This window comes from Palaemon carinicauda, chromosome 38, assembly GCF_036898095.1.
Source record: "Palaemon carinicauda isolate YSFRI2023 chromosome 38, ASM3689809v2, whole genome shotgun sequence".
In the NCBI taxonomy this organism is placed as follows: Eukaryota; Metazoa; Arthropoda; class Malacostraca; order Decapoda; family Palaemonidae; genus Palaemon; species Palaemon carinicauda.
Genome location: NC_090762.1, coordinates 64,218,931 through 64,231,860, shown reverse-complemented (window position 1 = coordinate 64,231,860; position 12,930 = coordinate 64,218,931). Strand labels below are relative to the sequence as shown.

General features: G+C 41.8%; 1 protein-coding gene across 5 annotated transcripts in view; it reads left to right on the top strand.

Moving 5' to 3' along the window:
• The window catches only part of Sply (Sphingosine-1-phosphate lyase), a 136,064-nt gene that overhangs the window by 91,816 nt on the left and 31,318 nt on the right, over window positions 1-12,930 (top strand). For all 5 annotated transcript variants that reach the window (XM_068362317.1, XM_068362313.1, XM_068362316.1 and 2 more), the window contains exons 7-9: window positions 1,874-2,003; window positions 6,298-6,404; window positions 6,639-6,848. In XM_068362317.1, coding sequence (XP_068218418.1) covers window positions 1,874-2,003; window positions 6,298-6,404; window positions 6,639-6,848 — 447 coding nt within the window. The remainder of the gene's footprint in view (window positions 1-1,873; window positions 2,004-6,297; window positions 6,405-6,638; window positions 6,849-12,930) is intronic.

Sequence of the window (12,930 nt, the reverse complement as noted above, 5' to 3'; positions counted from 1 at the left end):
TGTGGGTGAGAACAGACATTCTTCTGGTTAAAATTTCTGTATATTGATTTTGTTTTCTTTCTTCTCCAGCATGTTTGTGATTTATGTGAATGGCTTTCGGTGATTGTTCAGCTCGTTCTCGAATGTAAGAAGTGTGTTTTTCCTTGGTTTCCTGCAGATCCTTTGACTGTATCCAAGGGCTTCGTTGAAGTGTATGCATTTAATGCTTTTGAGTTTCATCCCTCCCTGGCACGGAAGGGACAAAATTAAAAGCTGTTTATGTAAAAGGTATTAGTACCTCTTTTGCTTTCAAGAGGAATTTCTCTGTGATGCAAGTTCTTCAGGCAGGTGTTGGAAGTGTCAGATGACACTGCTCACTACTTGCAGGATGTGGCTCTCAGGTTCCTAGATGCTTTTCCCTCAGAATCTGTTGCAGCTGCTCACCGGGTTGTATAGCTGCCTCTGCTATTATCACAGGACTAGTAACTGCAGATCAAGGGCTGAGGTTGTGAACAAGACTGGGATGAAAGCAAAGAATGACTGGCTTTTTCATTCTTTTTTCAATTTTCATTCTTTTGGGGGTACAGCTTCTAAAGACCTTTTCAGCTGGACTCAATCTGATAGTTAGGGTAGCCCACGTTCCATGAAGGTGTTCCATGCTAAACCACGGAAAAGTCTTTGCCCCACACTTCTTACGAAAGGGAGTGTGATGTAGCCAGGCAAACCAATAAGCTTGAAATATACATCAAGTCTTTGCGCCAGCAAACTCTTTATTCTACTTGCCAGGTCTATGACCAGAGGATTCTGGCTCGAGAACAACCCTTAAAAGCCAGTGCCATGAAACCTGCTGGTTCTCCTTCTGGGATTCACAAGGTGTAAGGAGCCTTTACTCTTTTAGCATCTAAGATGCTCGAGTTTTGTGTTCCTGGATTAGATTTCCAGACAGTTGAAAAAGGGACTTCCTCCCACCTAAGGATGAGTCACCTATAGTAAAGGACGATGGTTTGTATTTTTAAAGTAATTTGTATTTCTACTAACTATACAAGCCTGAGCTCTACACAAACTTTCCCACCATCATCAGTCCTCGAGAAAGTCCCAGGCTTCAATCTAAGTGAAGTTGTCAGTGAGCCTATGGGGCCCGGTCGCCTCTCTGCTACCGATAGGTAATTGAATTAAGTGTTGGTTGTTGCACCGTTATGAGTTTAACTACCATGCTACAGCTTCGCTGTTATCTATTCTCCTATAGTAAAGGACTCAGATTTGTAAAGTTAGGAAAAGTACTTATTATTTCAAAAATTTGTCCTATTTAAAGAGAACAGCTTACATAGCTTACATTGGTAAGCTGATGTCTTGCCAGAAGTGAGCTTCTTACCTACCAAATGCTGGGTCTCTAAACGTATGTGTAATGTCAGCCAACTGGCAGATTAATTTTTTTTACTCAGCAATGGAGTGACTAGAAATTGTGGAGACCCAAAAAGAAGTATTTATAAAAGAAAATGCTAAGTTCCCCAGATAACAACAAAAGGCATCCCAAGAGTAGGTTCTCAGTCCAACATTTATGAATTTAGGCATCCAGCTCATAATCCCCACCCTCTACCCTCCATTCTTTTTTTATCAGATGATTTCACCACAGCTAGTGAGCTACCTAATACTGTATTTGTATCAAGAATTCCTGCAACTTTTTGTACATAGAATGCTTTTAAAAATAAATATAATTGATTTTTATTTCACTTTGCACATATTAAGCACACAGGTTCATAAGTTGTTTGTTCTATTGTGGAACTTACTGCATTTAGAAAATTTATCTTTACAATGTAAGTATACAGTACTGTAATTTTTGTATCATATGACCTAAAGAAAATCTGTAACGTGTCACTTTGGTTTATGCCAACAGATAACCTCAGGGGGAACAGAAAGCATAGTTTTAGCATGCAAGGCATATCGAGATTATGCCATTAATGTAAAAGGAATAAAAAAACCAGAAATGCTTGTTCCTGTTACTGCACATGCTGCTTTTGATAAAGGTAAGTTCTCAGATCCTTATGCACTGGAGTTAGAAGTAAATAAAATTTTTAGTGATGATTGTACAGTCTTGATAAATGAAATATTGCTGATTCTGAAGTGCATTCTTGTGCAATAGAGTATTGTGTATGGTACCAAAGTTTGGAATGTAAATGTCAACTCATCAATGACCGATGGACGTGATATACGTCCTCAAATTCTTCACCCCCTAGACAAACAACCGATGGGCGTATTTGTCCCCAAATCTATATATTTTTTCAAATATTCATTAAAAATTGAATTTTGCACCTAAATCTTGAATAGTTCTATGCTAATAGTAGAGCCTTAGTTGAACTGCATCGCTATGGGTCTCAAATAGCAAATCAATTCACATATTAGCTTATGCTATTCCATCATTTAGTACAAGAGGTGCAGAACTGGTTAGTACTTCTGCAGTCTAGGAAGAATATTGGTCTTCACTTCTGTTGGGTCCTAGCCCACATTGGGGTGGATAGAAATGAACGAGTAGATAAGACAGCTGAGGAAGCTTTAGGGCTACTTAACACATCCCTCATAAGTGTTCCTTACAAATACCTTAGAAGCAATATATATTTTCACTGTAAAAATAAGTGGCTGGCTCGATGGTCTGAACTAATCACTAATACAAAGTTGAAACAAATCCACCCTTTAGTGGATAAATGGTTATCTTGTAATTCTACAAGTAGGAGGGATATAATTTTAACCAGGCTGCTTATTGGCCATACACATGCAACCCACTCCTATTTAATGGAGAGTGGGGAAGGGAGACAGGCCCATCTTTGTAGTAGCTGTCAAGTGACTATTGATGTTAAGCATTTTTTAGTTGATTATCCTGATTTTAATCTTCAGAGAACACATTCACTCCAAGACATATCCTAAGAGGTACAGTATACTAGGGGAATTTTTTAATACCTTGAACTTGAAAAAATGTATACAGAATATTGGGTTTTATCACAAGCTTTAATTAATTTTATGAATTTATTTATTTAATCTTTTTAATCCCTGTTTGTTCCAACACGGAGTACTTACCTCGAACTACTTTCTTAGGAGTATCTTGGATCTCCTCCCAATCAACCAGAATTTTGTGTAGTTTACCCTACTTCCATTTTCTATGAGGGGTAACCTCTGGCAGAGTGATACGCGCCACGAGGCGACCCGGGGTCAGAGAGCATGCTTGCTCAGGTCTCGAGCTCCAGTAAGTTTTCTGGTCGTGCCGCGATAACATCTCGACGCGCTCTCCTTACCCAGTGCGACCCTTTGTGTCCCCGACCCCTTTGTGTCTCACGCTGTCCCCACGTGGTCCCATTGTGCTCTTTCCATACCCTTTCCTACCCTTTCCCTCTGTGTTCCTGTGTCTCGCGGTGCCTTACTAGTGCGTGATGGAGCATCCCCGTCGTTGTCCCGGGCCTATGGCCGGTAAATCGTGTGGTGCTTTTCTTTCGAAGCCTGAAGTCGACCCGCACTCCTTGTGTTCGTTGTGTAGGGGCAGTGCATGTTCCCCTACAGCCACGTGTCCGGAGTGCGAGTCCTGGAACGAGGTGCAGTGGGTGCGCTACAGCACCAAGAAGAAGGAGGCATCCAAGAGGTCGCCTAGGAAGCCGAGCGTCTCCTCGCCGCTTGCTTCTCCCGATGCTTCGTCTGATAGAGCTTCTCAGCCGCCTTCCCCTACCCAGAGTAGGGGACGAGGTAAGTCAGTTGCGGGGAAGAGGCCCATTGCTCTTCCCCAGGAGTCTGAGATACTTGCTAGTGGGGATGTTTTGTCGGTCCAGGCAAGTGGGGGCCCTGAGGGAGGGACGGGAGTGTGTTCAGAAGACGGAATCCTGGTGCCAGCAGGGCCCGGCTCTTCCGATGATCCTATGTGGGAAAGGCTGCTGCAGCCTCTTCCTCCGCTTCATAGGCCTGTATTTCAGGTACGTCTGCAGCCGTGGGAGACGCCGAGAAGGAGGACTCGCCATCGTCGGATCCCCTCGCGTGGGCGCCGCCGAGGACGACCTTCAGGTCGCTCATGAGGCTGGAGGAAGAGTTCGAGACCTGGTTCCCCAGCAAGAAGTTACCTCGCTCTCCCCCAGCGTCTTCAGCAACGCTCCCTCCCGTCTTCCTGGAGTCTTCGTCTCCTACGGATCGACACGAGGAACCACCAGCAGCGCGGGACGACTCGGAATCTTCGGTGCGGTCCTACAGGTCTTCGGGCTCCTCGTTCGAGTCATACTCTTACTTCTCGGAGGATGGAGCTCCGAGGGACTAAAAGAGGAGACGAGACAGGTCCCGCAGGAGGAGGTCCCGTTCCCGTTCCAGATCTCGCCACACCAGGAGGCACGCTAGATCCCCCAGGAGGAAGTACAGAAGAAGCCGCTCCCCTAGGGAGGAATGGGTGAGTATCGCCATCCCGCGCAGCCACCTCCTGGGAGCTTCAGCAGTTCCGGGTACCTCTGGCTGGCTCCCAAGGGCTCGTTCTCCCACCACAAAGTACGTCCCCTACAGCAGGTCCGAGCGTCGGAGGGAATCCTCACTTCAGGCCCCAGGAGACAGGCATAAGTCCGCGAAAGTTCCGACTCCATCCGCCCAGCGGAGAGAGTCGCCCCTTCGGACTGGCAGCCGTGTCCCAGCCTCCAAGTCTTTGACAAGCCGGCCGGAACCCGAGAGACATCCAGTAGCCACGAGGAAGCCCGCAGCAGCTTGGTCTCCCGTGGGGAGAGACGAGCCCAGGACGGAGGCCTCAATCCCAGCGGCGATGCCCGTCCTCCATCCAGAACCGCCGAAGGTGTGCCGCGACAAAAAGATGCCTCCTCCCCAAGCGGCACCATCCGTCGGGGGTGCCCCTTCTCAGACAGAGGAACATCCGACGGAGGGCCTAGGAGACGGCACGAAAGGCTCAGCGGCCGAGGTCTCAGCGTACAGGAAGGTTATAGCCCTCATTAGACGGCACCACAGGCTAGACGAGCTGAAGCCCACCACAAACGAAGACTGGCTCTCGGGCCTCAGCAGGTTGGTCGATACCCCCGTGCAGCAGAGGCCCTCACTGGCTCTTCCCCTGGCTAGAGACGTTAGTCTGGGCATAGCGCATATCGACAAGATAATGGCCAGCCATGCGGACGCCCCCAAGAGTCATAGCGCCTCCAAGCTCCTCCAGGGTCTCAAGACCCAGAAGCGGTTCTACCTCCCTAAGCGCCGTGTGGGTCCCTGTACAGTAGAACCTAATTTACCAATGTTCCTTCTTCCATTTTGCTATCCAACCTCTTATTTTTTTATTTCATTGTGCAAATGTAGGTTTTTCCCCCACTTGTATTTCCACACTTAAATGGCCTCCTAGGCCTTGGTGTTAAGCCTTATGGCCCAAATTCCATTCTTACATCTTACTTGGGGTGAGATTCCTTATCTCAGTTTCATTGTGGGATTCTGGATAACTGACTCCAGGTTATTTCCTTTATGTCACATTTAATTGATAAGTGATATTCTCCATTTTTTAGTTGGCGTATCATGTATGGCAGTACATGTATCTTGCTCCATGATATTCCATGATGAGTGTGTAATAAAAAGTTGCTACAGAAACTGAAAATGTAGAAAATACAGACCTCTTAAGATATTCTATTATGTACCGGGATTTGTTTAACAGGATTTTAACTTCTTTTATGTCTTTGAAAGCCATATACAGTATTCTGAATTTTAAGAGCAATTCCAAGAAGTTTTTCCACTAATGCAACTGTGAATTATTGAGTCCTTGTATTTTAAGCTTATCAATATCTCCCATCTGAATAGAGATTTTGGTGAAATTAATTTTTGTAAACAAATTGTTTAAAAGAAAAAGTTAACTTACGATGTGTCCTTGTCATCCAGCTTCACTGTCTCATGGTTCTTATAACATGGATAATGATGCTTATAGCGGCTAGAGACCAGAGAGTCCACCTATAGTTGTGGAGCACTGAAATTTATTTGATGATTACCTGGTTTGTCCAAAGGCATGGGTTTACTATGCAAACACACACACACATATAAATATATATGAATATATATATATATATATATATATATATATATATATATATATATATATATATATATACCATACTGTATATATATATATATAAGATTACATATATTTATTTTTCTCCAGCTACCCAGTTACTGGGAATCCTAACAAAACATGTGCCTTTTTACCTGTACAGTAGATAATAAAAGTTAACTTTTCAATCATGAAGAAACTAACTAAAAATTATAAGGAATGAATATTTTAAGGTAAATTAGTTTTGTGTAAAAGTTACATACTCATATTTTTTTTAGCTGCCCAGCTATTGGGAATTCCAATCAAACACGTACCTATTGATCCTGTGACCATGAAAGTAGACATTTCTGCCATGAAGAAAATGATAACTTCTAGAACTTGCATGGTGAGTGTTTTGTTTGTATCTTGTCCTACCGTAGTGTTAGTTTTATACTTTTGCATATTTTTGACTAGTTATTGGATAGTGATTCAAGAGGTCCTTTGGATTTTGCTTATTTTGGTCTTATTGTCCCATTTCTATTTACTTTTACTATGTGTGATTGTTGTTCAGACAGATTTTACTATATATAATATATTTGTTCTTACTAAAGGTTTTTGTTTTTTCTCTTCCAATTTGTAGCTTGCTGGCTCTGCTCCTCAGTTTCCTCATGGTGTTATTGATCCCATTGAAGAAATTGCAAGCCTGGGTGTTCAGTATGACATTCCTGTTCATGTGGATGCCTGTCTGGGAGGCTTCCTCATTGCATTCATGGAGGAGGCAGGATATCCTGTAGAACCATTCGATTTTAGAGTAGAAGGTATCACCAGTATTTCTGCAGACACACACAAGGTAACTTTTTGGGGTCTCTTGATTCTTTATAAATTAGTGTTTATATTTTAATACTGTCTTATTTTATGGGATCTTCCAAAACTCTGTGTCCACCCCTTGGAACAGTCATTACAAACAAGGGATCACTTGAAAATTTTCAGGTCAGACTCCTTATTTATGATAGTGTACTTTTAAAATAAACGTATGGGGAGACTAAACTTGAAGCCAAAGAAATAGTGGATAGATTTCTTAATAAGAGGCAAAATTTACAAGAAGTAGTGATTAGCAGATTCTACCCTAAGTCAAAGACCAGATACTACTTTCAAAAGTACTGTTCATAAAAATACTGTATAAGTTAAACATTTAAGGGATTCATTAATGTGCATATACAGTATGATATCATTTTTTTATAGCTTAATATATTACTCCTAGGGTATTTTAGGTTCATATAAGAATTTTTCTGCCTAACAATTCTTAATCCCTGGCTCTAGATTATCCCTGGGAAGTCATGGAACTTATGCTTTTATCTTCTAGTTTATTCCTTTTCAAGCAAGATATTCTTTTCAAGTGATTGTCTGATGGCATTTTAAAATTTATTTAAAAAAAAAAAAAAAGAAGCACAACCAAGAATTGTGCTCATGATTTTCACGTAAATTCTTATATGCATACAAAATTATTCTTCATAAAACATGTGACAAACTGAACAGTAATCATAGTTATGAGTAAATATACATTTAAATACATATACAGTATATCGATATACTGTATATATAAATGAATAATAACTTACCAAGCTTGCCTTTTGGTATATGCATTAAAAGGAATTAAATGGTATGTGTTAAAGTGATTGTGACAAGTTTCATTCATACTGTGATTACATATTGTGAAGTTCTAAGACACTATGTATGCTTTAAAGAAGTCTAAGTTGATCTTGTGTGTGTACAACAGAATAATTCATAAGAGATGTTATACAGTAATTTGAAAATAATAGAAAAATAATTTTGTTAAACAATTGTATCATGCTTCACCTAGCCTGTGAGAACGTGTTTTGAAAAGGTAAATTTGCAGTAGAAAGAAGAGTAAATTCTGAAAACTTTATAATTTATTCCTATCCGGATCTATATGGGTTACTTGTAGTCTCGTTTTCTACGACCAGACAATCAAAGAAAATTTATTGAATCATACTTAGTTGCTAAGCAATCACTGTGCCTGCGGCGCGGGAAGCATGTTCATGACGCTTGGTTGCTTTCCCACAATACTTCTGGTAGTGAAGTTAAGAAGATGTGTCTCATTTCCTCTCTACGATCAAGATTTTCGCATTCTACTCTCTTACCCTTTTAGTGATAGCTACTCTTGTAGATCCACATCCCTTTTGTCCCTCTTGCCTAGAAAGAGGTTTTCAGTGAAATTCCGATGTAAGTATTGTAGAGTGGGGACATTCTTCCAATGAGAGAGATATTACTCTGATCACAGGAAACTAAGTGAGATTTCTCTCCTATTTCGTCTCCTCCAAACAGGAGTTGGAGACGAAGGTTCCTTTCTGTTCGAAAGCCTCCCCCTAGTATTTTGCATCGTGAGTCCTCTGAGACTTTAATCACAGAAGACGATTCCCAAAGTAATCTTGATAGTGTTGATCATACACGGCGGGACCTTCAGCCGGCACTTGTAAAAAATAATCTTACTACAGTAGCCAGGAGCCAGGTCAGTCTAGTAATCCTGATTACAAAGGGTAAACATGTGAAAGATTTTTTCAGAGAAAGCCTTTCTGTACTTGGAACCATGTCCAATATGAATGTCGAGAGCATCCTATTTTCCCGGTTGTGGAACTTTAGAGTTGAGACGGCTTTTCCCCATAGTCCTAAGGAAGCCTTGTTGGAAAATGATTTTTTTCAGTCCAACCAATTTTCATGAACTAGGTTTGCCTCGTACTTACAGGGGTCCAAAGCTCAGATCTCCTTTATAGAGTCTTAAGGACTCTTAAGTAGTTTCTGACAAGGATTGTTGGACTGCTTTAGGTGCATCGACTCTCCAAACCCTACCAAAACCATGTGTTTCTTTTCATCTGTCCTCTCCTTCCAAGCTTATGAGAGCTGGTAAGTAAAGTAGGATAAAGGTACACTCTATCGCTTTTTGTGGTTCAGCCAGGTTTACCGTTTAGCCCGATGAAGCTGTACACACTGCTGTTCCTACGCGGGATGACGTCCCCCCTACGTGTCACCATCCCTGCATGTGATGAAACTTCTCCACACATGAAGCAAGCCTGTAATACAAAACAAGTAGTCATGCCCATCTGTAATGACGACACATCATGTGCCAACATTTTAACGAGTTAGAGTATTCCTCAGCAACATAACGATGCTAACGCACATGTTCCTACCAGAACCCCACAATCTAGTTTATGATCAACGCACCCCACTCTGCGTGACAGATCAACACTTTGTAATTTCAAAGTTCCCTCACAGTTTTATAAACATGCAACTAGGACTTAAGAGGACATCCAAGGGAGTCAGAATAACACTAGTATCTTCAAAGGAGACAACAGAGGAGTGGTACCCAGACCTACTGGAACTTCTCACGGAAGCCCTGAGGAAACTTTCAGAATGACTAAACCTAATAGGTCATTCATGCTGAGATAGTTCTAAGCTGCAGTGCATTGCCTGCCACCTCACAACATGAGACTAGTTGGCTTCGCTTTTGAGAGAAGGGAGTTCAAGCCCAGCTGCTAAACAACTGTCCAGATGTCCCTGAAAGTTGTCCGCAACAGTCTATCGGGCTAAGTGGAACCTTTAATGATCGGGGTTGAAATATGAGCTATTTTACGATTCCAAGGAACGAATTCCTTTTCAGTCAAGGCAGTATAGGACTACCGCTAGACCTCGAATCAAGTTATCAATCTGAAAGAGCTTGACCTCCCCTCTTCAGGAGATCTCTCAGCTCTTGTTTGAATTTTTAGGAGACAGGCTTGTCCCCCCTGAGAACAAAACCCCCTCTCTTCAAATGCAGAGAAGGGTGCTCAATTATTTTAAGAAAGCCCCCACAATCTTACGCATAATGCCTAAGGCAGGGATTTTACCTTGAAGACTGCCGTCTTCCTTGCCTTACCTTCAGCCAAGAAGAATAAACAGCCTACATGGTCTATTTCATCTTGTGTCCCATTACAGAGGGTACAAAGAAATTTTGTTTCCTTTACTCACGAGGTTGTGACCGGAACCCAGATACCAGGGGAATATCAGTTGAACTTCTTTACAATCTTATCTCTCAAGGAGGCCACTGATTATCTGGGTGTTGTTTTACTTTGTCCAGTGAGATCAATTCAAAATTCAGAAATGAACAACAGAACAGATTATAGGCCAAAAAATTTTCAATCTGGGCATGAACACTGGTTGTACCAGAGGAAGTTTTAAAAAATGCAACTTCTTACTGGTAGAGAAATCTATCAAAAGAACTTACAGTCCTCAAGGGAAGCATTGCCAAGGATCCCCAATCAAGCACATGATATCTGTGGTCCTGCCGCAACCCTAGCGTTCCAAGAGAACTTCCAGAATAGCCAAACCTACTACAACAACCACTCATAATATTCCACAACGCAGTGCATTGCCTATCTCTTCACGGTTGGAGACTATCCAGCATCTCCTCCGAAATAAAGGCTTTTGAATACCAACTGAGAAACAGCTTTCTGGATATCTGCGAAAATCTTCCACAGCAGTATACCAGGCTGAGTGGAAAACCTTCTGCGATTGGTGTCATAGTGGTAATATTGCTCCACTCAAGGCCTCTATTCCCCTGATTGCAGACTTTATGGGTGTTCTTGAGGAACAAGAATTCCCTTTCAGTCTACTGCGGTGAAAGGCTACTGCTTGGCCTTGAACCAGGTATTCAAACTGAAAGGGCTTGATCTCTCCTCCTCGAGAACTCAAACCCCCTACTTTGGATGTGGCGAAAGTTGTACGGGGCTTAAGACAAGCCCCTTATGAACCTATGCATAAAGCCTTAGATAGGGACCTTACGTTAAAGACCGTCGTCCTCCTTGCCTAAGCTTCAGCCAAGAGAGTAAGCAAATTACACAGTCTATCTTATCCTACATTACATTCCAGAAGATGGAGAGAACTATTCTTGTCTTTCATTCCCAAATTTGGGGCTAAAACCCAGAATCCGGTTGAAGACGATATCAGATTTGATTCATTATACGATCTTGTCTCTCAAAGAGGTAACTGATGCCCCAGATGACACGTTACTCTGTCCCATAACACCAGTGCAAAAATATTTGAAAAGAACGCAGTACTGTATCTTAAAATTAAAATCGCCAATTTATTTGTGAGCACTGGCCACTCCAAAAACAAAGTATCCAGAAATAATATCTTTTGGGTTAGGAGAAACAATCATGATAGCTTATGAATCCTCAGGGGAAGAATTTCCAGTGGTACCCCCTTGAGCACATAATATACATGGGTTTGCCGCAACCTTTATGTTCCACAAAAATTACTCTGTAGCACAAGCCTTCAAAGCTGGTATATAGAAGAGACAAAGGACTTTTAAGGACCATTATTTTATAGATTATTGTTGCATCACAACAAATAATGTAACTGTAATCCCTTATAGGGACACAACTGTTTTTATTATTATTATTATTGTTATTATTATTATTACTTGCTAAGCTACAACCTTATTTGGAAAATCAGGATGCTATAGACCCAGTGGCTCCAACAGGGAAAATAGCTTAGTGAGGAAAGGAAACAAGGAAATAAGAGAAGTAACTAATAATTAAAGTAAGATATTTTAAGAACATTAACAACACTAAAATAAATATTTCATTTATTATTATTATTATTATTATTATTATTACTATTATTATTACTTGCTAAGCTATAATCCTAGTTGGAAAAGCAGGATGCTATAAGCCCTAGGGGCTCCAACAGGGAAAATAGAAGAGGGAGGAAAGGAAAATTAAATATTTTAAGAAGAGTAGCAACCTTAAAATAAATATCTCCTTTATAAACTTTAACAAAACAAGAGGAAGGGAAATTATATAGATTAGTGTGCCCGAGTATACCCTCAAGCAAGAGAACTCTAACCCAAGACAGTGGAAGACCATGGTACAGAGGCTATGGCACTACCCATGACTGTAGAGGACAATGGTTTGATTTTGGAATGTCCTTCTCCTAGAAGAGCTGCTTACCATAGCTAAAGAGTCTCTTCTACTCTTAGCAAGAGGAAAGTGGCCTCGGAACAAGTACAGTGCAGTAACCCCTTGGGTGAAGAATTGTTTGGTAATCTCAGTGTTGTCAGATGGGTGAAGACAGAGGAGAATATGTAAAAAATCCATCCATCCATATACCAAAGGCACTTCCCCCAATTTTGGGGGGTAACCGACATCAACAAAGAAACAAAACAAAAAGGGGACCTCTACTCTCTACGTCCTTCAGCCTAACCAGGGACTCAACCGAGTTCAGCTGGTACTGCTAGGGTGCCACAGCCCAACCTCCCACATTATCCACCACAGATGAAACTTCATAATGCTGAATCCCCTACTGCTGCTACCTCCGCGGTCATCTAAGGCACCGGAGGAAGCAGCAGGGCCTACCGGAACTGCGTCACAATCGCTCGCCATTCATTCCTATTTCTAGCATGTTCTCTTGCCTCTCTCACATCTATCCTCCTATCACCCAGAGCTTTCTTCACACCATCCATCCACCCAAACCTTGGCCTTCCTCTTGTACTTCTCCCATCAACTCTTGCATTCATCACCTTCTTTAGCAGACAGCCATTTTCCATTCTCTCAACATGGCCAAACCACCTCAACACATTCATATCCACTCTAGCCGCTAACTCATTTCTTACACCCGTTCTCACCCTCACCACTTCTTTCCTAACCCTATCTACTCGAGATACACCAGCCATACTCCTTAGACACTTCATCTCAAACACATTCAATTTCTGTCTCTCCATCACTTTCATTCCCCACAACTCCGATCCATACATCACAGTTGGTACAATCACTTTCTCATATAGAACTCTCTTTACATTCATGCCCAACCCTCTATTTTTTACTACTCCCTTAACTGCCCCCAACACTTTGCAACCTTCATTCACTCTCTGACGTACA